This window comes from Archocentrus centrarchus, chromosome 15 (assembly GCF_007364275.1).
Source record: "Archocentrus centrarchus isolate MPI-CPG fArcCen1 chromosome 15, fArcCen1, whole genome shotgun sequence".
Taxonomy (NCBI): domain Eukaryota; kingdom Metazoa; phylum Chordata; class Actinopteri; order Cichliformes; family Cichlidae; genus Archocentrus; species Archocentrus centrarchus.
The window spans coordinates 11,039,490-11,064,693 of NC_044360.1; the positions used below are offsets into that span (position 1 = coordinate 11,039,490).

Below are 25,204 nucleotides of genomic sequence, written 5' to 3' on the forward strand. Positions count from 1 at the left end.
ACGGGCCATCCACTTATTCCGTAACCTTCTACTTCCAGTAGCCCACTTATCATCAGAATGACCTGGTTCCTCAACCTTGTTAATCTGGGCCAGTATGACTTCATGTGTCTCTCGCATATTCTGAGGTAGGCTTGGTTACCATGGGGGGTCTAGCCTGGGGACCATTACTGTAAGTATGCCCTGGTTGGGTTTTGAACCCCTGACCTCCTGCTCCATAGACTGTAATGCTACCAGCATAGCTTCTCTACGCCATTCCAGCTGCTCAGAAACTATCCTTGTTGAATTATTTTTCTTGTTTAATGAGCAATTAATTTAGACAGTATATAACAACTGTGAACATTTAGTAGGAATATTCACAGCCAGTCTTGTTAATGAGCTGGCTGTGTGGGGTTCAAGCATATGCAGAACAGCAGTGGGGACAGAGCATCTCCTTGGTAAATCCCACTCTTGATGGTGACATAAGCAATTGGCCTCTAGTGCTGTTTTCCACATCCCCACAGAATTCCTGATGAAGGCTCTTACGGTCCTGTTGATCTGTACAGCTCTAGGCATTCCAGTAGCCACATCCTGGCTTCCACTTGTACCTCAATCTTCTTGCAGATGCTGGAACACCGACCAAGTTGAGCTACTAGTTGTTTGTGTGTTAGACTAGATGTTGGGTGTTGAAAAATCCATAGATTGCACACAGAACCCACATCGAACTACTTTCCAAGTGTAGCAGCATTCTTGTCCATTTATGTGTAGCCCACTTATCGCATGTTCTGCTCCAACACCTGATGCAGATCTTTAATATCTCTTTCTGGGGTAGATTTGAACCCTCGACCTATTGGTAACAACTTTGAGATACGTAACTGGATATTGTTTCAATGTAAATTAACATATCAAGGTGTAATCTTTTTCATCCTTTTGGTTTCATTCAGTAGAATAAATGAATTCTTTACTTGGGTTTGTAATTTAGTTAAAACATCTATGAAACATTTTTAAAAAGAACCCAAATAATAGAAACTAAGTTTTTTATTTTATGGCCAGTTTTTGATCCAGAATTAATCTCAAATATTATAGTAGTTTAAAAGAATTTACATTGAAGAAGTGGCTAAGTAAAGTCAAACTGAATTGGAAACAAAGGAAATATTTCTACTTGTGTGTTGATCAGATTTTGGATTAAAAGTCTGGTTTGTCTGCATAAGAATTTCAAATTTCCAAGTCTGGGAGCAGCTTTGCTAAGATATAAATGTGATGTTTCTTGGTCCATCATCTCTATCAAGGAATAAAAGACAAAGGAGGAGCCAAAAGAGTTGTGCTGATGATTTATTCTTAAGGTAAACATTCAAAAATAAATTACCAGACATTTCTTTAAAAGGCAGGCAGACATCTTCTACCCACTCGTCACAGTCAAAAGCTTTTCCTGTCAGATCTAGTGATGTGTTTCTGTTAACATCAATTTTCAAGAGGAGCAGAGACTAAACCTACAGCAGCAACTCATCATTCTTTAACAAACCACAGACTGGTAAGTTAATCAGCAAGAGAGGAAAACAAAAACAACCATTTTTAACCGATTCGCTATAAAATGTACACAAAGTTTATTTAAATATTTAATCCAACATATATGCCCAATTTATAGTTTGAACACAGAAAAAGACTGTACAGTACGAGACTGGCGCTTGAGGTGAAAAGTGGATGGAATTGATGTAAAAAAAAAAAAAAAAAAAAAAAAGCTCAAAAAGATGTGATGCAGCTGTTAGTGTGACAAGATAAACCAACAGGGCAGATTTATTCAGTTCACAGTCAACTGCATTTTATTTAGCAGATTCTGGAAGCTCCAGCTCTGACAGCAGCCTCAGCAAAAGTTTTATGTAAAGGGATTTTGGGAGTGAGATGAGAAGACGAGGCCAATAGCACTCATGTGTCTGTCAGTTAATATAAAAGCTGATCAGTGTAGCTTAAACACTAAAAGAGGGAAACCAGCAAGCCTGGCTCTGTCCAAAGAGCCTCATCGGTGCTGGTTTCACCTGAATCCTGTCCTTGTGCTAAACTAAGCAGCATCTGAGTGTTGCTTTATGTGCATCTTCTCATCTGATTTTCAGTAAGAAAGTGAATAAACAGCTCCTCAAACTCAGTCCTTTAAAGGGGGTTTGAAAGAGAGAGAGAGGGAAAAAAAAAAAAGAACAATTATTCAACCGTGAATAATGTACAAAACGCCTGAGCTGGAGCTCCCAGAGCAACAATCAAACTTAGCCTGCAGGTCTTAAAACTGCAAACAATCAGCACTAGTGTGGCTTCAGTGGAGGTTCAAACTGATCTACCTCACTATAGCCGAGCTCTAAAAGCTCCTCATGATACAACACGGCCGCTCTTAACAGCATGCAGAGGGCCAAATGCTGGCACGTCTGCTAGAAGAAGGCCAGATATAACACACACACACACAAAAAAAGGAGGACTGAGCCTTCCTGCAACTCTATTACAATAATCATGATATATAAATAAAGCACAGAGATGGGAGCCCAAATGTGGATTATGCAAATGTTACCTGGTTAACATGGCTTCCAAATGTAGTGTGGGAAACTAATAAAGGAGGCCCACAGAAGAAAAAAAATTACAGCTTTGATTAATCTCCAACAGTCAAATTTTCAGTTCAGAGTTGTAGATAAATTTGTTTAAGTTGCTTCTCCAGCTTGGATTTTAATTTACTCCCATGTGTCAGTAGAATCAAGAGAAATTGGACCATCACTTCGAGTTTTTTGAGTCGATTAGTCACCTGTGCTTGCAGGAAATATTTTCACCAGACTGAAGAGGAAGTAAACTGAGCTGGCCTGTAAGATGAAGTGAATTCACTTGGTATCCAATGTCGAGAACAGCTGCCCACAGCTGTGTCAGTTTTCCCTGAATTACAGCTCAATCCTGATACGAGTGCATTCCACTACCAGCATCAGTGTGAATCTGTATGTGTGTATGTCAGCCTTCAGTATGCATCACAACGCAGTATGGCACACCGGAGAAGATCCTTTAGGTGTTGTTTTGGCAAGAGGCTCGGCTTGGCCCCCTCATCAATGTGCAGTATCTGATCTGAGGCACTGGGGGGCGATGAAAAGCAGAGCAGAAAGCCTACAGGTCCATGGCAGGCAAATAAAGAGGGGGCAGCTATGTGATATGGGGGGAGGGGAGCTTTGGTGTTGAACTATTTCCACATTTCTAGGACTGAACATGATTGAGTGGGCAGGAGGATGATGAAGATGATGGGTGGAGATGAGGAGGAAAATGTCAGTGAGTCTTTAACCTCGTTTGTTGTGAGCCCTGTTCTGTCAAGCTGGCTCTGATAGAGTTCACCACTGTCTGCCTCATGTTGTCCCCCATGTAATGTTCACTTAGTGGCTTCAGAACCTGCGGGAGAGAGGGGGGGGGGGGGGATAAGTGTGAGAATTGATAATCTGTTACAAATAGTCAATAATGGAGACAGAGAAACTGAAAGAAAGCAGGTTAGAGAAGAAAAACATTTAAAGGAACAAAAAAAATTATTCAAAGTGCTGACCACAGGAACACAAATGAACTCTTAAACACAGGATTTACAACAAAACACAACCAAGGAAAAAGAAAAGCTTTGTTTCCATCCACATCAGAATAAGATTATTATAAACCGTTTATGCGGGCTCCATGTCCCAGAGATCCCGACACGGGTTCCGTATCCGCACCCAGTACAGGAATCCAGCATCATTAGACTGAACATTACAAATAAAGGGGCCAGCAAACTGCAGAGGTTTCAATATGAGAAGTAAGTCTAACAGTCTGTAAATCCATCGGCTGAAAAGCAGCTACTTAGTCTTCTTGTAGCTATTGCTGTTGAGAGGTGACAGAGCTCCAAGTTCCAGTGTCACTGATGGGAGGGAGGGGAGTAGAGAGATGGGCCACGCCAGGCGGCTCCTGACGGGCTCCAAAAGTTTGGTAATCACCTGAGATGACAGTAGGGAGGAACAGGAGAGTTAAACAAGAAGAAGAGAACCAGGCAGACCAATACTGGTGGAGAAAATGGGAAAGAAGTGACGAGAAAGATCCATGCGATGAAAAATAAAGTACCACACAATATACAACCACACATTTTAAAACAGGATAAAGAAAATGAGGCAGGCAATCAGAGAAACAGGAATCTATACCCCTCACCTTTCTGACCATCCTCTAAAAGTAGGAGACGCAGGAAGAGATAGAGGAAGGTTGCGTTTAACCATTTATAAAACTGCAAAAACATAAAAAAAAATAAAAAACCCAAAACAAAAACTCTGACTTCTGATCTGTTCTGAGTAACATCAGCGCAATTCAGTGACTGAGGGCCAAACAAAGAGGATGAAGGTGGTGTTGGCTGGGTTTCAGTGGAGCTCTGAAAGGTGACGTTTAAGAAATGAATCACGGGAGTTGAAGAAGAAAAAGAAAAAAAGTGGAAGAAAAAAATGGAGGGGAGATAAAATAATCCAGACATGCGCAGACACAGATACTGTTAATAAAAAACTAAGCAGGTAACATAATCAGACTCATGTTAAACTTCAGCTTAAGTCAAACACAAAGCATGAACAAAAACCAAACATCCAACTGCATACACAACAGCACAAAGATCATTTGCCAAAATGACATAAGCTTTAATTTACTGGAAATTACTTTAAAGGAAATTACTTAGAGTGTTCTCTCTCCCGCTACATTAACTGCTGCACTGCTACTGACGTGGTAAAGACAGAATTTGCTTGAACAGATTGACCAGTTGTCAGACAGCCAATCTAGCTTTTGGAGTCATGACTGGAGACTAGCCCATATGTTTGATTGGTGCATCCCTAATCAATTCCTTTAATCCTGACTGCACTCAATATTACATTCCTGCTGTGAAGGTGTGTTGCTTTTCTCATGTGCATTACTGTTAGTAGAATACTGTCTACCCACCTGTACCCAGAGTGCCTCTGCCACCTCATCTATCATCGTTCCCACTTCCCGAAACTCTCCCGAGTACTTCACGTAACCCCAGGTGCAGAGCGACAGCAACGCCACACCCATGACCAGGTTAGCCAGTGCCGCTAAGGCGCTCAGGCCGATGAAACCAGTCACCCCAGATACCACGTAGGTGGTGAACATGACGACGAAAAGCGTGGCAGGGGTGCGCGCTGCATAGAAGATGTTTTTGCCGTCGTTCTGTTTGGAGAAGTTGGTGTAGGCTTCCTCAAGCTCTGACTCCAGCTGGTTTTGGTAGTGCTGGCAAAACTCCTTGCCGCCCATTTTCTTCACAGAGCGGAAGTAAGACACGGAGCAATTGCGGATCTCCTCATGACAGCGCTTCAGGTCAGCCGGGGCGATGTAGGGCTTGTCCCCACCGCAGATCTGTCGGGAGGGACAGCGTGAGACCAGGAGAAAGGATTAAACATTTAGAAGGCAAGACAAAGTAGTGTGGAACTCCAGTTAGATATTCTCTAAGCCTCATCTTTCAGAAACCATTCTGTTAATTTGCTACTAGCTTATCAAAATTAGACCATTTACCTCCTGGTTCAGCCATGTAAATCCAGTCATATTTGTAAAAAGTTCAAACCTTCAAAGCTGCTGGTTTTTTGTAAGATAGCTTTTATACATTTGCTTTTATATAATGAATGCATGAAAATATTTGACTGTGATATTATGAAAATTTTCAGAGTTACAGGCCCTAATAGTACATTACTGTGAAAAAGAGTTGAACCACCCATCATTATACTTTGTCAAATATACTCAATATTTGTAAGATCACCTTTATTCTCGATCACAGCCTGAACTCTTACACAACCTTTCTTATAATTTATTTAAGCAGTTTTTGGGAATAGTTCTCCGGGCTTCTTGAAGGACAATCAAAGCTCTTATTTGGATGTTGCCTGCCTTTTGTTCTGTACTCTGTCAAGATGATTTCACACTGCTTCAATAATGTTGAGGTCTGAGCTCTGGGAAGGTCAGTCCATGACTGATAGAAGAACACCCAAGGGAATACTATCCAGATATGCTTTTACTGCACTGGGAGTAATTTTGGGATCATTGGTCAGGCTAAAAAATGAAGCCTGAAACTTATTTGAAATGTATTGGACAAAACCCCAGCTGATTAGGTAGGAGACAGGGACTGATTGCTCAGGCAATGACCTTCCCTAACATGGCCTCTGGACTAAGGCGCCTTTAAGACTTCATTCATGATGAATGTGAGGGATAAACCTGTCCTTACCTGCTCCATTTTCTTGCTGTACATGGCTTTGGCTCCTGCCACAGCCGTCAAGTTGTTGGCTTCTGCTGTCGCCTGACAAAAACAAAACAAAAAACATTCAACATAACTGTAACCAGATGGAGATGAGACAAGTGAGACTCATAATTAAAAGATCTCCAATTACTAACCTGCAGCATGGTCTTTGGGTGAGGCAGCTCCTCTCCTTGGTAGATCTTTATGTAAGACTGCAGGAACAGGAAAGAAAAAAAAAAGAAAAGGCACAGTATCAAAGTGTTTTTTGCACAGTCAATATTCACAGCAAGGTGAATTGACAACGTGGCAGTTACTTCAAGGAAAAGGTGTGATCTTTGAAATGATTTCAAACTTCTGGGAAGGCTTTCTACAAGGTTTGTGTTTATGGGAATTTTTGACCATTCCTCCAGAAGCGTGTGAGGTCAGACACTGATATTGGAGGAGCAGATCTGCCTTGTAGTCTCCAATCTAATGCATCTCAAAGGTGTTCTCTTGGGTTGAGGTCAGGACTCTGTACAGGCCAGTAAAGTTCTTCACTGCACCAGTGCAGCAAGGGGTCATCCCTAAACTCTTCCCACAAAGTTGGGAGCATGACATTGTCCAAAATGTATGCTGAAGGAATAAGAGTTCCTTTCACTGGCAATAAGGGGCCAAACCCTACTCCTAAAAAAACAACCTCACCATAATCCCCCCTCCACCAAACTTTACACTTGCACAATGCAATCAGAGAAGTACTGTTCTCCTGGCAACTGTCAAACCCAGACTTGTTTGTCGGATTGCCAGACGGAGAAGCATGATTTGTCACTCCAGAGAACACGTCTCCAGAAGTCTCACAACTGGACTTGTTGCACAGGTAACATCCTACAACACTAGGTCATAGCTTTCTAGATTCTTCAGTTGTGTTTCTGATGCATTTTTTTTTGATGCATCTCTTCAATAATGTTATGATGTAAATATATTTGAAGGCAGATAATTGGATATAAGTCAACAGAAAGTCAACTGGTCCATAATAACCACTCTGGCAATACTGAATTTATTATTATTATTTTCAGACTTTTGCTAATGTGCGGTGACAAAGACTGGAATTTATTAAAATTTTGCCCCACCTTGAAGTACTCCAGAAGATCTCTGCAGGTGACTTTGTTGCCGCCGATCTCTTTCTCTACCAGTTGATTTGGGGCCAGAAGAAGTGGCACCAGCCTGGCCAACTCTGTTTTGAAATCCTCGTTGATGTCTGAAACATGGAAAGACAACGCTTTGGCAACATAATTCTAGAGGAATGTCTTGCCAATGACATAGAAGCCATGTCATTAAAGGCTCTGGGACATAAGTTTGAAGTCTATCTGAATGAATGGGGAGAGCATTACTTGTAATTTCAATGCTCCCAGACATAAAATCATGCACAGCAATAAAAAAAAAAAAAAAAAAACTCAGTTTTTAGAACGCCTTTTCCTCCCTTGAAAGTTATATTTCTACTATGAATGAACAAATCATAAGATTTTACAACTTAATTAATGGCTCAATCTGGAGTGATGACACAATCGACAAAGGGCTCTCCAGAGGGGAGGAAAAATAAAGTGGAAATTCAGTTTATGAAAGTGTAGGCTAGTGAGTCTCAAACTGTGGGGAGGGACAACCATGTGAAACTAAGCTGGCCAAACTTTTTTAAAAAACTAAAAAAGCTTGATAAAACACAGAAATGACAAAAAATAAATACATAAACCAAGCAGAATAAGAAGCACAAAAGTGTCTGCAGTGGACAGTTTTCATTGCTGTTAAGATTTGGTTTCACTTCAGGTCTTTGTACGTTATAAATTTGGTCTTCTCCACAGCCAGCTGAAGGGCTGAAGCAAGAGTAGCCCACAGAGCAGTTGCAGACACTGTCCAAGCACACAGCTAAAACACACAGATTCCCATCTGGCAGTTCAATCTCAAAGTTGTTTGCAGGCTCCGTGTTCAACCAATGCACAACTGTGTTCAGCCATTAGAATAGAATAGAATGCCTTTATTGTCATTATACAGGATGTACAATGAGATTGGAGGGCCACTCCTGTTCAATGCCATGTAACAGAAAATCAAACTCTCTAAAATGAAAATAAAAATATTATAAAAATATTATAATCTAGTATAATCAATATGATCAAGAGAAAGTCAACGTTGCTACTGTTGCCTTGTTCTCACCTCTCAGCCTGCCATCAAATTTTGGGTTAGTGGCCACCTTCAGGCCAGGATGTGGCAACAGGAAGCAGTTGATGTTGGAGAAACAGTGCTGGATGTGGTTTCTCACGTTCTGCAACTCTTCATGCTGATTATGTTTAACCTGCATCAACAAACAGCAACAAAATGTGAGCTTGTTACTCACCTTTTGAGTTTTTCACATAGATACATGTCTTGCATAACAGGAATATTTGATTATTGTGACTTTGTGAGCATAAATATTTTTAAGAATGTGTGAATATCGAGGTAGGGTATGTTTCTAGTCCAGCAGCTGGTATTCGCTGGTATTTTTTTTCCCCCCGTTTTGCTTTTTGAAACTGCTTTGAAACTCAATTCTAACCTGCAGTCTTTTATCCAGAAATTCGTTGCCCCCTTTCAATCCATAACAGTATTCATAAGGAAAACACCAATCTCGAATGAGGAACATCAGAGACTGAAACAGAAAAACAAACAATCAGACACTGAATTTCTGAAGAAAAAAAACATAGAAATAAAATTATTGTGGACACATATAAGGCAAATTTGTTACTTTTACTTTAATTAGTCTACAATACTCCTGTTTTCAGTAAAAAAGATTAATTTAATAAACCTCAAACATACATGACATCACAAATTGCAACAAATGCACACACAGTGAATGGAAGCAGCCAGTACCTGGAAGGGTTTCTTTGAGACCTCTTCCAAAGCAAGCCGGCCGTATTCTGTGAAGAGCTTCATATGAAAGACAATATAAATCATGATGGGGAAAAAAAAAAAAAAACCCAAACATTCTGATGCTACTTCCTGGTGAGAGGAGAAAAAAAAAAAAAAAAAAAAAAAAAAAAAAAAAAAGAGACAAACCTGCAGGTGCTGCAGGTCATCCTCCTGAATGTTTGAGGAGAGATTGTACACCTGGGACACACACACACACACACACACACACGTGTGTTAATGTGCTAAAATAAATATGTAAGGATAGTGCTGACAAAGAAAAAACATGCTTTAAGTATCACCTGTATAGAGCTGGTCATTGTGCTGAGGGCAAACACTGTAGCACTGTCCTTTATGGTTGACTGACTGTCAAAAGCTCCCTGAGTGTCAACGAGGAGCACAGCAACCTGTCGGGATGAGACTTGATGAGTTTGTGTTTAAATGTCTGAAAATTCATTAACAAAAGATTAAACTGACTGGTCATTATAAATATGTCTGGGGACAGTCTACCTTGCTGCCATCAGGCTTGTCGACCACAAAGACTTCACTCCAGACCTGAATTCCTGTGGTCTCCCTCTCACAGCCTCCTCTCCAGGTGAACCCAGTCAGGGGATCATCATTGTCTCCCATCCATGAGTCTTTATCCTGCAGAGGAAAAGAGAACTAAGATAGGGAGGGACTGGCAGGAGATGAAAAACAAGAAGGTTGTTTGGGACAGGAGGTTACATGGATTGAGAAGACAGATTGGAAGAAAAGTATGAAGAGCAGAAGAAAGGTAGGAGTGAAAATGGTACAGGTACACTGCCTCTTACTGCCAACTGGACCTATTACAGTTGTTGAGATCTTTGCCACTGCAATGTGTTATAACTAGGGGTGGGACTCGATTAAAAAAATTAATCTAATTAATTGGAAGCTTTGTAATTAATTAATCAAAATTAATCGCATTTTAATCACATGTAAATATTTAACATGAGAAATATTAATTTAAGTTTGGTTGATGAATGAATCAATATACATAAGCTTAAATTCAAAATTTTGTTTATTTTCCCACCAGTCTACTACACAGACCAATGAAGGGTGAAAGTGCTCCTGTGATAAGCAAACTCCTGAAATTAAACTTATGCATCATAACTGGATAAGTTTTATTCAACATTAATGTCTCACTTAATATAGTTGGAAATTAATCATTCGCTCAGCTGAATTCCTTGATGTTGAAATGTGTTATGCTTGTTTTAACAGCTTATTTTGAATAAAAGAATTAAAATCAAACCACAAAAAGGAGAAAAAGTTCGTTCTCTGTTTAACCAGCTGCTTTCACACAGCTGTGCTTTGCACTCACGGTTGCTAGGCGACATGAGCTATGCCGAGGTGAGGGCAGGCGACGCTGAAATGGACGCTAGCCGCTCACTTCCAGCCTTTGCGGTCTTCGTGGGCTGCAAAGGACGTGGACTGGGTCCTTCGAATGATGCGGCCCCTGAATTTGGACATTGTGCGTCGATATAATCTGTATGCCTGGAACTCGTGCACCGAGAAACGTTCCATGGTGCAAAGTGCAATTAAACTGCGTTAAAATTTATAATTCGTTATTTTCCCTGTAATTAATTAATCGAAATTAAAGTCCCACCCCTAGTTATGACATTTCTGGCAAGGTGGATGTCAGGGTAATGCAGTATGATAAATGAAGCAGAAGTAACCGAAAGTTCATCACCATCAACATATTTTACTGCATCTATGATTCAATCTTTGATTACAGCAACATACCTGAACTGAACCTTGAAAAAAACATAGCAACACAAGATGAACAAATAGATAAATTAAAATGAAAAAAATCTCAGACAAGGCTGTGCCAGCCAGCTGTTGTGATTGTGAGCACAAACTTCAGTTCACATTGTGACCTTGTCTGTTTATCCCACTGACATGTGAGGAAAACCACTGACCACAAACAGGAAATGCAGCTTTCAATCAAATACCTGGTTTGAAGGTTAGAGTACAGAGGAGTAGTGATTCCTCATTATTATGTTATTACAGTACATCTCTGCTCTGTGTCCAACTATGATCCGATAACTGCTAATAAATACCTGTAGACAATACTCACTGTAATAGAAAAATATGCAGCCATGAAAGCTGTACACACTTAATTCTACTGGTAACATTAACTCTGAGCACGTACAGAGACCTGCTGTCCAACAACTTTGAGAAATAAAACAACGCTCTGTATTTCCTGGTGTGTGTAAGTGTGTTATTTGAAAATGAGTAAGGTGATCCTGGCTGCTTCTGTGTGTCCAGCTGCTGTTAGAGGGGCTGAAAGACTCGCTGTTCACACTTGTTACATGGACATGAACAAGACACTGTGCTCACGTGGCCCATGTGTCTCAATTACATACCTCGGCTGCAAATCTTACCCTCCTGGTTGAGCAAGTATCTCAGTATAACATGGAAACTAGAAGCACTTGTCTTTGCTTGTCACTTGCACATTCAAGTACTAGTTGAAGTCTTGTTCATTTCTACCCACTTTCACAATCTCTACCTACTGCAAGTGTTACTCAATACTCACCCTCAGAGCAAGGATGAACTTTTGTATGTTTACTTGGCTCATGTGAACCCACCTCACCTTCAAAATTAGTACTAATACTAATAATAGTACTATTTCATAGCTCACTGAAACTGAAGAAATCAAAGTTCATTTTAAGAGCATGTGATAACAGATCAGTTCAACTGACTTGGGAAATAATTGCTTGAAAATATGCTGGGAGTAGGAAGACTGGTTAAAATTGGTATAATGCACAATATTAAAAAGGGGATTCTTGAAACAACAACTGCTCTAACACACATGCTACTTTGATGGCAGAGAGGCTGGAGCTTATCTCAGAAGTCACAGGGAAAAAGAGGCAGGGTATAGTCTGAACAGGTCGCCAGTCTATCACATAGATGATAACAGAGAGACAATCGTTCATGTTCTCGTACACATCTATGGCCAGCTTGGAATTACTTGTCTTTGGACTGTGGGAAGAAGCTGGAATAGCCATGCAGGCACAGGGAAAACATGTAAACATGCAAAGCCAACACAGAAAGAGGCAGTCCAGGAAATTTTTGCTGCAAGGCAACAGTCCTAACCACTAGACCACCATCTAGCAATGTGAAACATTTACATCTTGGTTTAAATTACTTTAACTACTTAGAAAATGTGGTGCAAGATATAAAAATACTGTTAACTAGGAGTGCTAGCCCTCAGCCTCTTGCCAGTAGAATCTTTAGATGGCACAAATCCCCTGGAAGTACATCCTATAGAACTAATAATTACCAGGTCTCTGTAGATCTTAATGGGGTGCACATGATCATTAGTGACTTTATTTACTACATCAATTCAAAAGCAAATGGCTAAGTAAGAACCAGCAATAATAAATTCTAAAATCATAATAAATATATATACACACACACAACACTGAGAATATTGGCCGAGATTTTTAGCAAATGCATCTATGGCATCAATTTGTAAATTCTAGGTGACCTCATTCTCAGTTTAACGCATTCACAAAGTTGAAAGTTGGCAGCCTGCCTGGCAGGGTGTCGACAACACCCCATCAGCTTTTTCAGGCTGAGGGGTTAAAAAAAAAAAAAAAAAATAGTTGTATACAACTATAAAGTTTTTTTTTTTTTTAAACATACTTTTTTATTGAATCCCCAGTACAGAAAGCATTAAATATAACAGTCATCTCACCGAGTTGCGCATGTAGCGCAGCATGAAGTCCAGCAGGAAGGACTTTCCCTTCCGAAAGGCTCCAGCCACAGAAACAACCACCACATTCAGGTCCTTCACGTGATCCTGCAGCAGGATCTTCTCCAGTGCACTCTCATTCAGCTCAAAGGTGTGGTCATCCTTGTTTGCCTGGACAATCTGGACAGGCCTGGCCTTTTTTTCGTCTACCACAGCCTGGAGACATGGGTTTGTAATCAATCAGGGTTTCTCTGGCATCAAGAGAGGTTTATGTGATTGCATTGCTGCTGATGCAGGCTTCAGGGGGGGAGACAACTGAAAATTACAAAGCTGAAATCAGCTGAGAAAACGGGGAAATTAACAAAATTAGGAGCCTGGAATAAAGAAAATACATAAACTTGTGTTGACTGTGGGCTAAACAAAACTTTTGAAGTTATGACCAGGAAGTGACCAAACCGTTTAATACAATTTTGGCTTCCACCAATTATTAAAACAAGGTAATTGCAATAAAATTATTATTATGCTGCATTCTCTTTTGTAATGACTACTTTTGCACCTCAATAAAAAGGGCCCGAACCAAGGGTATAGGTTTGGTATTAACAGTGGTAGGGATGTGGGCCAAATCAGGGTCTGGTGTGGCGCTAATTACACCCACAGAGCAGAGTGTGGTATCAGAAATATTTGTAGGAACATAACTGCTGTCCTTTGATATTGGTAGGGACATGTACCTACCGTCCCTACCCAATTCTACGCCCCTGGCATGAACATAAGGCAAATTCACTACTTTCATGGTATAGTTTCTTTGACATTTATTTAGTTTACTCAGGTGAATTAAACTCACATTTCAAGGAAATTTACCCACTTAAGACAAGGTTCTCTTCTCTTTTTAAACTTGAATAAATTCACTGTTGTTCCAAAGTCTGAATAATTGTGTTTAATGACCCATATCTCAATATTGCCAAAAATAATTTTTAATTATGTTGTGCTTTTTTTTTTTTTGTTGCCACAATCAAGCAGCCTAACTGGTGACAAATGAACAAAATTTATCTGGACTTTCCCAGTTCTTGTTTATTGCTTTCCTTGAAATGTATAGTTAGGGTTTTTTGAAGAATTTTTTAAATGAGGCTTAATTTAATCCAGCATAAATTCTATTTTAAATTCATCAAATGGTTAGAAATGCAGAGAAATCTATACTGGTTTTTTAAGCAAGGTAACACAGATCACATTTATGTTTGTAGTGAGCCCCCCTAAGACCTCAGAGTTGGTTATACAATCTTTTGTTCTCTTACTTATGACCTTTGTCAACATCTATATTCCAAAGTCATGTGTAAAAATATTTTTCTATTTACACACGTTAAAGCTCATTAATAGACTATAATATAGCAGGAAACACATGAAAACTTCACCTCTTTTTTCTGAAACTCTTCCTCTGGTGAGGGTGTGAGGCTCATATTTTTGACTGTCATTATGGGCAACACGTCATCATCATTTTCAGGTGTAGCTAAAGGAGGCTTGCGTCGACAATTGGAGACATCTTCCACAGCCCTGTAACCTTTAGAGAATAAGACAGAGTGGAGATAGAAAGCTAAAATTACAGTAGATACATAACACCATGCTACATGATAAAAGACCAAGTGAGAAAAAAGAAGAATGTGGAGGCCGGCTTATTTCTAGGGAAAAGGTTTTAACAAAACTTTGTTTAGACTACTGTTCTGAAAAGCTAACGAGAAAAAGAAATGCCACATGGGTCAAACTGAAGACGGGAGTCTTTCCAGCATTGTGTGCTGGACTAAATACTGTTATCCACTCTGCTTCCCTTCATCTGGGTCAAGCTCTAAAATAGCCTTATGCTGAAAAATCACAGAGGGCCAGAAAAAAGGACAAGTAAAGTAAGTCACCAGGACAGTGCTTTCCATTTTCTTCTCAGCCTTTTTTGTTTTTCTGTTTACTGTTAACTATAAAACCTGTTTCCACTAAAACTGCAAATATCATCCTGTAATAGTGCCATAAAAGCGGTAAAAGTGAGTTTGATGAACTCCAAACAAACTCCTGGTGTGTGTTTATTTCAAGGGCAGCAACTACTGAATAGTTTGACATTCAAACCTTCTGGTGACTTTCAGTGATATCTTACATAATCATCTTTTTATCACGGTTTCTTTTAAAAATACAGAAAATTCACAGGTAACGGCTAAAATGATGTTCCTTTAAGTACACAGTGAACGAGAATCCTTTTCCCATATAACTGACAGTCTATAAAACAGGTTGGACTACAAGTATTAAACCTTGCTTCAAATATTTAAGCGATTAGCCATTCATTCCAAGTTGTCTCAGTCACGTCTGTCACAAGACTCAAATAAGGTTTCAGCAAAGCAATGCGATCCATCCCATCTAATTTGCTTGGCATCCCTGATAAGCTCACGACCTGCATCAAAGTCCTGATATTCACAAAAAAATATTACTATGAACTCCTACATCAGAGACATAAACACGATAAGCAACATTTATCAGCAGTAAGCTGACAACACAAGATGAGACATCACAATAAGGAAATTACAAACTTCTTCCATCCATGACCACAAGAAATGCCGTTGGTCATTTTACAAGAAAGCCCACAAATTTAGAAGTTATTAAAAAAAAAAAAAAGATGACACTAAAAGCCTTTATTTATCCAGGAATTTAAACTCTTGAAATTAAGAGTAATTTTGTATGAGTATCCTCAGCCGATTAAGGTAATCTAGCATGTTTTCAGATGGCAGGATAAACTGGAAATAATTCACACCAGTACACAACATGTACACAGAAGAGCCCCAACCAGGTTTGAACCCAAAAGTCTCTTTCTCTGAGGCAACCACTGAGCCACAGTGCTGCTGGTTAACTTGAGTTTTATTTTTGATAAATTAAAAACTTTCAAAATTAATTAGTCTTCCTTTTTTTTTTTAAGAAATGTTGCTGACAATGACTTTGGTAACAGGACAAGGAAACAAATAGCCAGCAGGAGAGTTCAGGGCGCATGTAAGCTGGAAGTACATGAAGACACTTGTATTCACAGCTGCCCCTTAAATGTTTTATAACTTTAAATGCACAAAATAAACTTTATAATTGAGTTTGACTCAAAAGTGGCCTTTGGAGATTAATCATGTGAGCATGATTAATCTGCATATAGTTAAAGCAAATAATCTGTGCTGCCTTACCTAACACAAGTCCATTGTCCGGTTATTAGTGGTGGGCGGATCGATCCAAATATCGATAATATCGATACCAAAATTTGTATTGATATTGATCAATACCAGTGTAATGAGATCGATACTTTAGCTTCGGTTTCTCTCCTGTATGCAGTGCTGTGGTTTCATTAAAGACGCAAGTTGACTGTTTAAGTGCTGCTCCTGTCACAGCACAGAGCAGGCATACTTTGCTCCTCCCCTCCCCATACTTGCATTTTTATATTTTACTTTGGAAAAAAAGGAATTTGTCAGCGGCCTCAAACTCCCGGCCTGCACTTCTGGCCCCGCCCCCCTACTTCCAAGCCCACAATTCCATGTTGAAAACATAAGACATTTGGCCCTTTAAATTACTTTTTTGACATTTTGCTTCCCCTCCAATTAAGAGGAGTTAGCAAAATGTCAAAAAAGTAACTTAAAGGGCCAAATTGTCTTATATTTTGACATCAAATCACTGGACGGAAGTAGGGGGTGGGGCCGGAAGCGTAAACGTTTTATAACGTTGTGGAGTGATAATTTTGTACAGCTTGTTTATTTAAGAAAAAAATCCAGAAAATTAGTGAATGGTTATATTTTATTACATTTTTATACTTTCTGAACACTCTACCTGAAAAAAAGTTTTAATTTGTTCCTGAGTGATCATTTTGTACACTTTATTTAAGAAAAAAAATCCAGATATCACAATGTACGAGGAAAATTGTTTTGTTACTGTTCTAATGTTTCAGAAGAAAAACTTTCATTTGATAAATTATTTCTATTTACCTATAAACTTTGCCAATTCTATCCTGGTTTTTGATAGAATTCTGGGGGGAGGGGGGGTCTTCATTATTAAATTATTAAAAAGTATAGATATCAGTATCTGTGATATTGGCCCTGTATTTACTTTGTATCGGATTGATACCAAATCTTGCAGTATCGCACAAAAATGTAGTTTATGCTTAAACAAATAAAAACCTTACTACTAGTTAAGAGCATTTTTTCAGTCCAGGTGATTTCCTTCAGTGGAAGGCCACAAACTAATGAGTACAATTTTTAATATACAGTTAAAGTAAAAGAAAGGAAACATTTCCAAAATATATAAGGAAAGCTCTGTGGTAATTGTTCATTTTCTAATGGTGTGATAGCTGGACTTCTAAGTGTCTCGTCTGCAACGACTTGCCCCCCAATATTCTACTTAAATGGATGAATCTGGACTTTTCACCATCAGTCTGTCATTTTGAGACCTCAAGTTGGGTTTTGAGAGCTCAAGCATGCCTTTGTCAATTTTTTTTTTTTTTTTTTTTAAATCAGAAAGGAGAAACCAATAATAAATTTAAAATTTTTTAAAGAATAACCTGGAGATTCATTACAACTGTCAAAGTTCAATATATTTTCAGCTTTTGAGAACATGCTACAAGGGCTACAGCAGTGCTGCAAGCACAGGACAGTTATTGTAATCTCTTATGCACACAAATTAGCCCTGAACATTTCCCCAGTCTGTGGCACTGCAGGTTTCCGTCAAGTCCAAAGCAGCACTCAGCAGATTGAAGTGACAGACTGCAGGAACCCACACAAAGACACTATTCTGCTAAGACTGCGAGGAGTCTGTGTAGCAAAACACAAACAAAACACATCAAGCAAACATGGAAACGTAACAGGCAGTAAACCTCCATTAGCTCTGCTGATATGTGCAATCATTACAACACTAACACTTGGTGATAAAGTGGCTAATGTACTGCTCTGCTCCTCAGCTTCCAGAAAATGAGGACAGAACTAAAATTAGCTGCCTTAACTTGTTATCTTATGGAAGCACAGCGCAGATGTTAACTGGCCTACATGATTCTCTGACAGTACACTCACACACACAATAATGTTAGAGGGATGAGAGGGGTTTGCATCACAGACAAAGCATAAAGCACTTGATATATGCACAACTGGTGGACATTTAAACACTGCTTTGCTGATAAAACATTCCTTCTATTGCCAACTTGTCAGTTAAATAAATTATATTTATTTTACTACTGAACAACAGATTACTGTTTTTGAAATGCCCCAATGCCAGTTGGGACAGACTGAAGCACATCTCAATCTCTGTGATAGAAGTAAACAAACAAGGTGTAACACAACCATGCAAACAAGTGCAGTTCTGCAGTACTTTGATGTGGTAAATGAGTGACTGCTTGTGGTGTAGTCAGATCTAATCATTACTGAAGCAATACATAAACACACTCTGGATGCTAAAGGGCAATTTATACTTGTGCACTCAATCTATATAGAGCCTATAACTCCAATGTCAACACCATTGCCGGCATTCATATTTGTCTACGATGTGCCTGCACTGCTCCATAATTCTGCTGTCAAAACACTAGCTAGCAAAAAACACCCCACTAGCTCTCTACAAGTTGATCCAATCTCTTCAAACTGATTCAAATAATCACTGTAGAATTAACTGGAAATTTAAAGGAGGAAACGATGATACAGTATAGGTCAATCACAGTAGTTTCAGGCTGTGTCAATGAGATGTTTAGTTATATTTCTACAGAGAGATGCACATCAGGTCACTGCTGTAAAAATCAGTAAAACAAACAAAAACACATGGGAAAATGCTAAATATTGGCCAATCTTTAATAAATACACAAGTGCATTCAGTCTTGCATCCCCTTCCAGTTTTGATGATGTTCTATCTTTAACTATGCAGTGCAAGAATAGCATACAAGGTAGCCTACATCTCAGCACTAAATCCCAAATGAGCCTCCCTGCCCTTAACCCCTCCCCTCGACTCCTGCTCTACATCTGAGGCAGACTTTGATAAAGCTACAGTCCAGTAACCTAAACAGCTGTCTAAATATGGGAAATTTCCTAATTTAAACAAGCCATTTCTGTGTAGGAGTGCAAAAATTACAAAAAAAAAAAAAAAAAAAAACAACTTTGGGAGTAAAGCTGAATCATAAAAAGAAAATACAACACATTGAGTTATTCAAGCATAATTATGCACAAAATTAAGAAATACAACATGTCATATTTCTAGTTGGATCATAAAAAAGTAAACTGGCCTTAAAGTGTTGAGAAAACAGGAAAATTTCAAGCAAAAATCTCTTCTGCTGTTGTACCACTGATTATTAACATCAGCTATTCACAAATAGGGTTACAAAACCTTCTTCTAGCCTTAACATAGCCAGAATATACATCTGAATTACCAGACAATATTTGCTTATTCAGTGCAAAGAGAAAGAAGTTCACTGTAGGCTTTTTAAGATGCGGGTTCACTGCACACCAACACTAAAGGACAACCTGACTCGGCCTCACTGGACACAAGTCAAGGAGGACAAATGTTGAGTTGCAGCAAGCAGACCAATGGGGAGTCTGTGAGGACAAAGTGCAGATTAGGAGCAGCCGGAGTTAGTGAATGTTGTTGTTGCCACAGAGTCATTGGTGTATTTCAAAGTAGATATAAGGGTTATCCTGATAAGGGAATCCTGACTATGAGACTGATTTTTTTAGTATTTGCTTAAATGTTATACATGGTTTAACTAATGGAAGCTGTATTGATGAACAACTGGCAGGATTATTTTCTACATTTGTAAAATAAATTATCACAACATAGAAGGGATGCATCTGGCTGGGTTTTGTTTTTAAAGCTATCAATTAATACTAACTGTAGGTTTCAACATAAACAGTGGGCCCACAGGTCAGGCTGAGTGAAAAAGTATGTTGGGCAAGTTAACAGCCCAATTCAGACCAATCGCTGTTATGTACACAGTCACCCCAAAGGCGCATTTTGAGCCAGGAAACACTGCCATCAAGCTCCTTTTCCTCAACAAAAAGATTGATAACACAACTGTTGTGCAGATAGCTGTATCGTACTTTATGGTGGTACTGCAGCCTCTCTTTTGTGACCCCCACACAGCCAGTAGTAAAGAGATGGTGAACACAAGTGGTGTGCCAGCCAGATTTTGAAACAAAACTCTCGCAGGTAAAAGCCAGTACAGTCCTTTATCAAACCATCTGTTTAACAAGGTTAAACGTGAAGAAAAGATCTTTTCACCTGATCTCATCCACTTTTGGGTTGTTTTACAAAATGACAAAGGTATTAACAACAAGGTAAACTGAAAGCTGTCTGCATGCAAACCACTGATTTAGCTGGTTCAACTTTACTGCAGGCTGACAGCAATCATCCCACACCATCTTTTTGCTCAGGGTTCTAGTCAGCATTTGATTTCTGTAGATTGTGGCATAATCTGCTGCTTTTTGAGATCTTTTAGCCAACGTCACTTTGTCAAACAGGTTGTGTTTAAGTGATATCTTGATTCAGCAGGTCTGGCAGTAATCAGTCCTGGGTCATCTGACAAAAATCTGTGCATATTTCCATATTTATGTTACAACTATTGAAATTATTAATAAAAATTCTATTGTTTGATTATAGATATCTTTCTGTGCCATCAGCACTGTAGCCATTAAGCAATGGGCAAATTTAGACAATGAATTTGCAAAATACATGAAATTCAATTTAAAAAAAAAAAAAAACATTAAAAAAATAATCTACATAATCTCCATAGATTCATTGCTATGGTTTATTTTTATTCCTCATGAACAACACAGACATATGTACATCTGCTTCGCAAACACCTTGTTTAAGTCTGCTAACAAAGTGAGCAGACTAATTATAGGGTACGTAAAAATATCCCAGTCATTAGCAGGATGAGATTAACGCGACGTTACTTGATTTGTACCGACTAAAATCCAGTTAAAGGACATTGGTTTCAAAGTTCAGAAGAAAAGTACTTTAAGGCAGTTCAAACTGACAGTGCGGGCTGTGGAAAGAAAAAAAAACGCGGACAAGCCGCGGATCCTTCCTGGACCAGGTGAAAGTGACGGCCCGGACTAATCTGCCGACAGGTGCCGAGTTTGATTTTTGGATCCGTGTTGGAGTCACTTTCACACGGCAGCTTTTCTCCCCAAGTTGCCAAAGAAAAAAAAAACTTTAACAAAGAGAACTCGTAACCCGATAAGCCGCATTTCACCACATGTGAATTTCACAAACTTTAGGCCGAGCTCTCTGTGTTTGTGAACCACGTCCCGGCAGGGGTACCACGTTTGGCAGGACACCGCGGGTCTCCAACTGAAAACAGAAACGTCTGGCTAACGGAAAAGCCCCCTGACTGAGTGACACAAAGACCACCGAAACATAAACACTTTCACTTGTAACCCCATTCGAAGCTTCACCCTCCTCATCAACTCGCTGTCACACGCATTTCCACACAAATAACAACAGTTTACCTTCCTCAGCGACTCTGCGTTTGCAGTTGGACTCGAGGTTTCCTCTGTTCCTCACTCCGTTCACCGCCGCCATCTTGGACTACTGAAATCTAACGTCGCTGACGTCAAAGGAGTTTTTTTTCCTTCTCGCGCATTTTAAGTTTTTTATCCCGCCCCGTGGCTGCCCGCTGCAGCAATGCAAAGTACTTACAGATTTCCCTGAGGCAAAACAAGTTTTTCTTTAATCAGTTTAGAGCACGCATAAACATAATCATTGCACCAATGCAAACTTTAAATTTCGTTCGACACCAGCGTAAAGTCTGATTCCAGGGGCGTAGCAAAGAATTCTCAACCCCTGGTGACAGATTAGAAAAATGCGCCCCCCCCCCCAGTTCAGCGTTTCTTTGCTTTAGAAATTGAATCAAGTTTTTAAAACAACTAATATTTATGATTAAATATGCACATTTTGTTACAGAAAGTAATCAGAAGTCATAAAACAAAAGTATAGTTATTCTTCATTTAGCTGATTTACCTGGTCTAGCTGGACCTCCTTGCACTGGGGGGGATGAGAATTAGCACCTCCAAGTCTGTGGCCATGGTTCTCAGTCACGAGTGAAGGAAGGAGGGTGAGACTGACAGATAGATTGGGGCATCATCTGCAGTAATACGGATGCTGTGCTGGTCTGTCTTAGTGAGGAGGTTGCTACAGTATGCATGAAGGCAAAGCTGTCCACTTACTGCTTCAGCTACATTCCACCCTCATTTATGGCCATGAGCTGTGGATGGTGATCGAAAGAATTAAATTGCGAATCTTCTTCTTCCACAGCAGATCATCTGCCTCCATCTCACCCTATCCCTAGCATCTTCCTCTATCACACCAACCCTCTGTATATCCTCCTTCACTACATTCATGAACCTTCTTTGTGGCCTTCCTCTTTTCTTCCTGCTTGGCAGCTCCATATTTGGCATCCTTTGTCCAATATATCCACTCTCCCTCCTATGTCCAAACCATCTCAGCCTTGCTTCTTTAACTTTGTCTCCAAACCGCTCAACCTGAGCTGTCCCTCTGATATCAGTTTCTAATCCTCATTTATAATCTGATCTAATTTCTAATCCTGTCCATTCTGATCACTTCCAACAAAAATCTTTGCATCTTCAACTCTGCCACCTCCAGCTCCACCTCCTGCCTTTTTGTCAGTGCCACCATCTCCAAATCATATATCAGAGCAGGTCTCACTACCATCTTGTGAACATTCTATTTCACTCTTGCTGCTATCATTCTGTCAAGAGACAGAATGAGATGCCGGATACATGTGGGCAAAATGAGCTTCCTCAAGAGGGTGGCTGGGCTCTTCCTTAAGAGATAGGGTGAGGAGCTGGGTCATTCGGAAGGCTCTCAGAGTAGAGTTGAAACTCCTCATTATCAAAAAGGAGCCAGTTGAGGTGGTTGGACACCTCCTAGGTGTTTTGGGCATACCCAACTGGTTTAGAGCCAAGACATGCTAGAGCGTCTGGCTTGGGAATGCCTCAGTGTCCCACCAGAACAGTTGTAGGAGATGGTTGGGAAGAGGGAGGTCTCGGGGTCTCTTCTTAAACCATAGATGCCCAATTTTACATCATTACATCATTAAAAACCACGTTTACACCCTGATACGAAAAACAGTTTTAGTCTCAATGCGTAGTTTCCAACTTCACAGCCCACATTATACAAAGTGTCAGGAAACGTGATGGGAGCTACATGTGACACATTCAGGGCAATTGCTTTAACCTGACCTTCATGGCCGCAACATTATCATCCTATACCATTTTCCTGTTAACAATACTGGGCCTCATTGTGTTTCACTCAGGGTACATCGTTGACTAATGCTACCATCATCAACAACGCTGTTTTCCATCCCTAGAGTATGAGATAGGAATCTTGGAGGAAATTATACCCATTTCCTTGACATTTCTTGGAATCTTGTCTACACTCCTCTTTGTTTGGGTGCTTCTCTTCTCCTCACATTTTGTTCTTGTCCGATGATCACAATTGAACATCAGAGATATTTTTTTATCTTTTTTTTTTTTTGTTAGTTTAGGGAAGGAAGTTATGGGTCCTAGGGCCCACTGAATCCTTCCAGCTATTTTTTTTTTTTTTGCCAGGCCTCCAGACCTTTAGCTTATTTTGCTTCTTCTTTCTGTTTAAATAAATAAATTTATGTTGGCAAACTGAAACTCGGGTGTGATATCCTCTTTATATGTTTTGGCCATTTGGATTAGTCTAACCTTTTATCTTTTCCCTTTTAGCTGTTGTTGTAACACATGGAACACCTCTTCTGAACAGCTTTGACTTTTGGAGGCATCTGTTGAATAAATACATTTAATTTAAGTTTTTTTGTGATCTCCAGAGAGGATGAACCCAGAGGTTCTTTGAGGACCCAGTACTTTTAATCTAGTACCTTCAGTGATACTCAGATTAAATATCTAAACATCTGATGCATGAACTGTCACAAAATATTTCAGTCATTATGATAAATGAACACATGGGGAAAGTGAAGGAGAAATGCTCAGTAAATCATTGGAAGTCCCACAGTAGCCTGAGCAGACTGCAGCATAACTAAGGGATGGTCCAGGGTCATGGAGTAAAGTTTGAAGCCTAATCTTAAAAGCAGTAAGGGTATCTGTCTCTTGAATCCAAATGTAACAACATAAAGCCCAGAAAAGACAATCTAGGCAATTTTCTTTTCTGCCCTATCACATAAACATATCTCATCAGCTTCTTTGTGTTAAGCTCTGACTACCCAATATTAACATGCCAAAACTATCATAGCGAGCATAGAAGCATTCTAATATTAGTAAATAGCCCACTCACAAGTCCGATAGCATGATTTTCAATTTTATTTCTATATAATATTTATTCCTTTAATTCACGCACTTACCATTACCTTATTTACCTCTTGTGGCCACTAGCAGACATTTTCAGGCCTTGTATTTTGTATATGTTTTGTCATCATACAACCTTCCTCTTCCATACTTTGACAAAGCTTAATTTTGCTGACACAGGCAGACTGCCCATTGTAAAGACAAGCAGTTATCTCCTGTGTTTAGCCATATATCTGTAATACATTAGAGAAAAGCCACACTCTGCATATGACCTTTATGGTGTTTTAATTGCTCTCAGTTACGATGGTTACTAAACAAAAAGTCATAAAAGCTCTTCTCCTCAGTGGGAGGAGTGTGTGTTTACCCAGATGCCCACATCTAGTATTATGGACTGACATCCTGGAAAGTCTCTCGGCTAAATAGGAGGGCAGCTTTTCTTCACACCTTATAATAATATGTCAGTGATGTGAGTTTTAAATCAATAAATTAAGCAAATACAGTCATCAGCATGGTAAAGTGTTCAGTTCAATTCAGTTTTATTTATATAATATGTTGTTGTCCCAAGGTGCTATAAAGCTGAATTGAACTGTGCTTTATATTGTAAGGTAAAGGCCATACAGTATTAGAGATCAGACAATCCCCCTATATCCCCATCACTCCCATCACCCCTTGGTGATGGGGGCAAGTAAGAACTCCCTTTTAAAAGGAAGAGACCTCTGCTTGGGGAGGGGGAGCCATCTGCCATCACTGGTTAAGGTGTTTTGAAAGAAGATAAAAGAGGAGCATAGAGAGACCACCGACATAACACAGGATAACAGTGCAGGAGAGAGTAGATAAATGTTGATGACGTGCAGTATTGACATAGAAATCCATGGGTTGCGAAGAGAGGGAACTGAATGAGAATAACCTCAGTGTCATGATATTTTTTGTTGTTGTTGTTGTTATTTTTAAGCCACCTAGTGTTTTATTTTGAAATTTCTGTTTGGCTTACACTTATAGTTTGTTCTACGTCCGGCCCCTGTTCCCTTTCTTGCCTTTTTTTTGTACCAC

At 39.5% G+C, this 25,204-nt stretch overlaps 1 protein-coding gene across 2 annotated transcripts; it reads right to left on the bottom strand.

Moving 5' to 3' along the window:
* Positions 1-1,320: 1,320 nt before the first annotated feature.
* Positions 1,321-21,590, bottom strand: LOC115793153 (atlastin-2-like). Of its 2 annotated transcripts, none has more exons than XM_030747990.1 (14): positions 21,314-21,590; positions 14,246-14,391; positions 12,843-13,055; positions 9,635-9,769; positions 9,427-9,531; positions 9,275-9,325; positions 9,089-9,145; positions 8,775-8,867; positions 8,399-8,537; positions 7,324-7,451; positions 6,373-6,429; positions 6,206-6,277; positions 4,918-5,349; positions 1,321-3,944 (listed from the first exon to the last, which is right to left on the bottom strand). In XM_030747990.1, the coding sequence occupies exons 1-14, from the start codon at positions 21,384-21,386 to the stop codon at positions 3,807-3,809; spliced, it is 1,839 nt and encodes a 612-aa protein (XP_030603850.1). In that variant the 5' UTR covers positions 21,387-21,590; the 3' UTR covers positions 1,321-3,806. The 2 variants fall into 2 exon arrangements, with proteins under 2 accessions (XP_030603850.1, XP_030603849.1); XM_030747989.1 differs by having other exon boundaries at positions 1,321-3,378; positions 21,314-21,584.
* Positions 21,591-25,204: the final 3,614 nt, after the last annotated feature.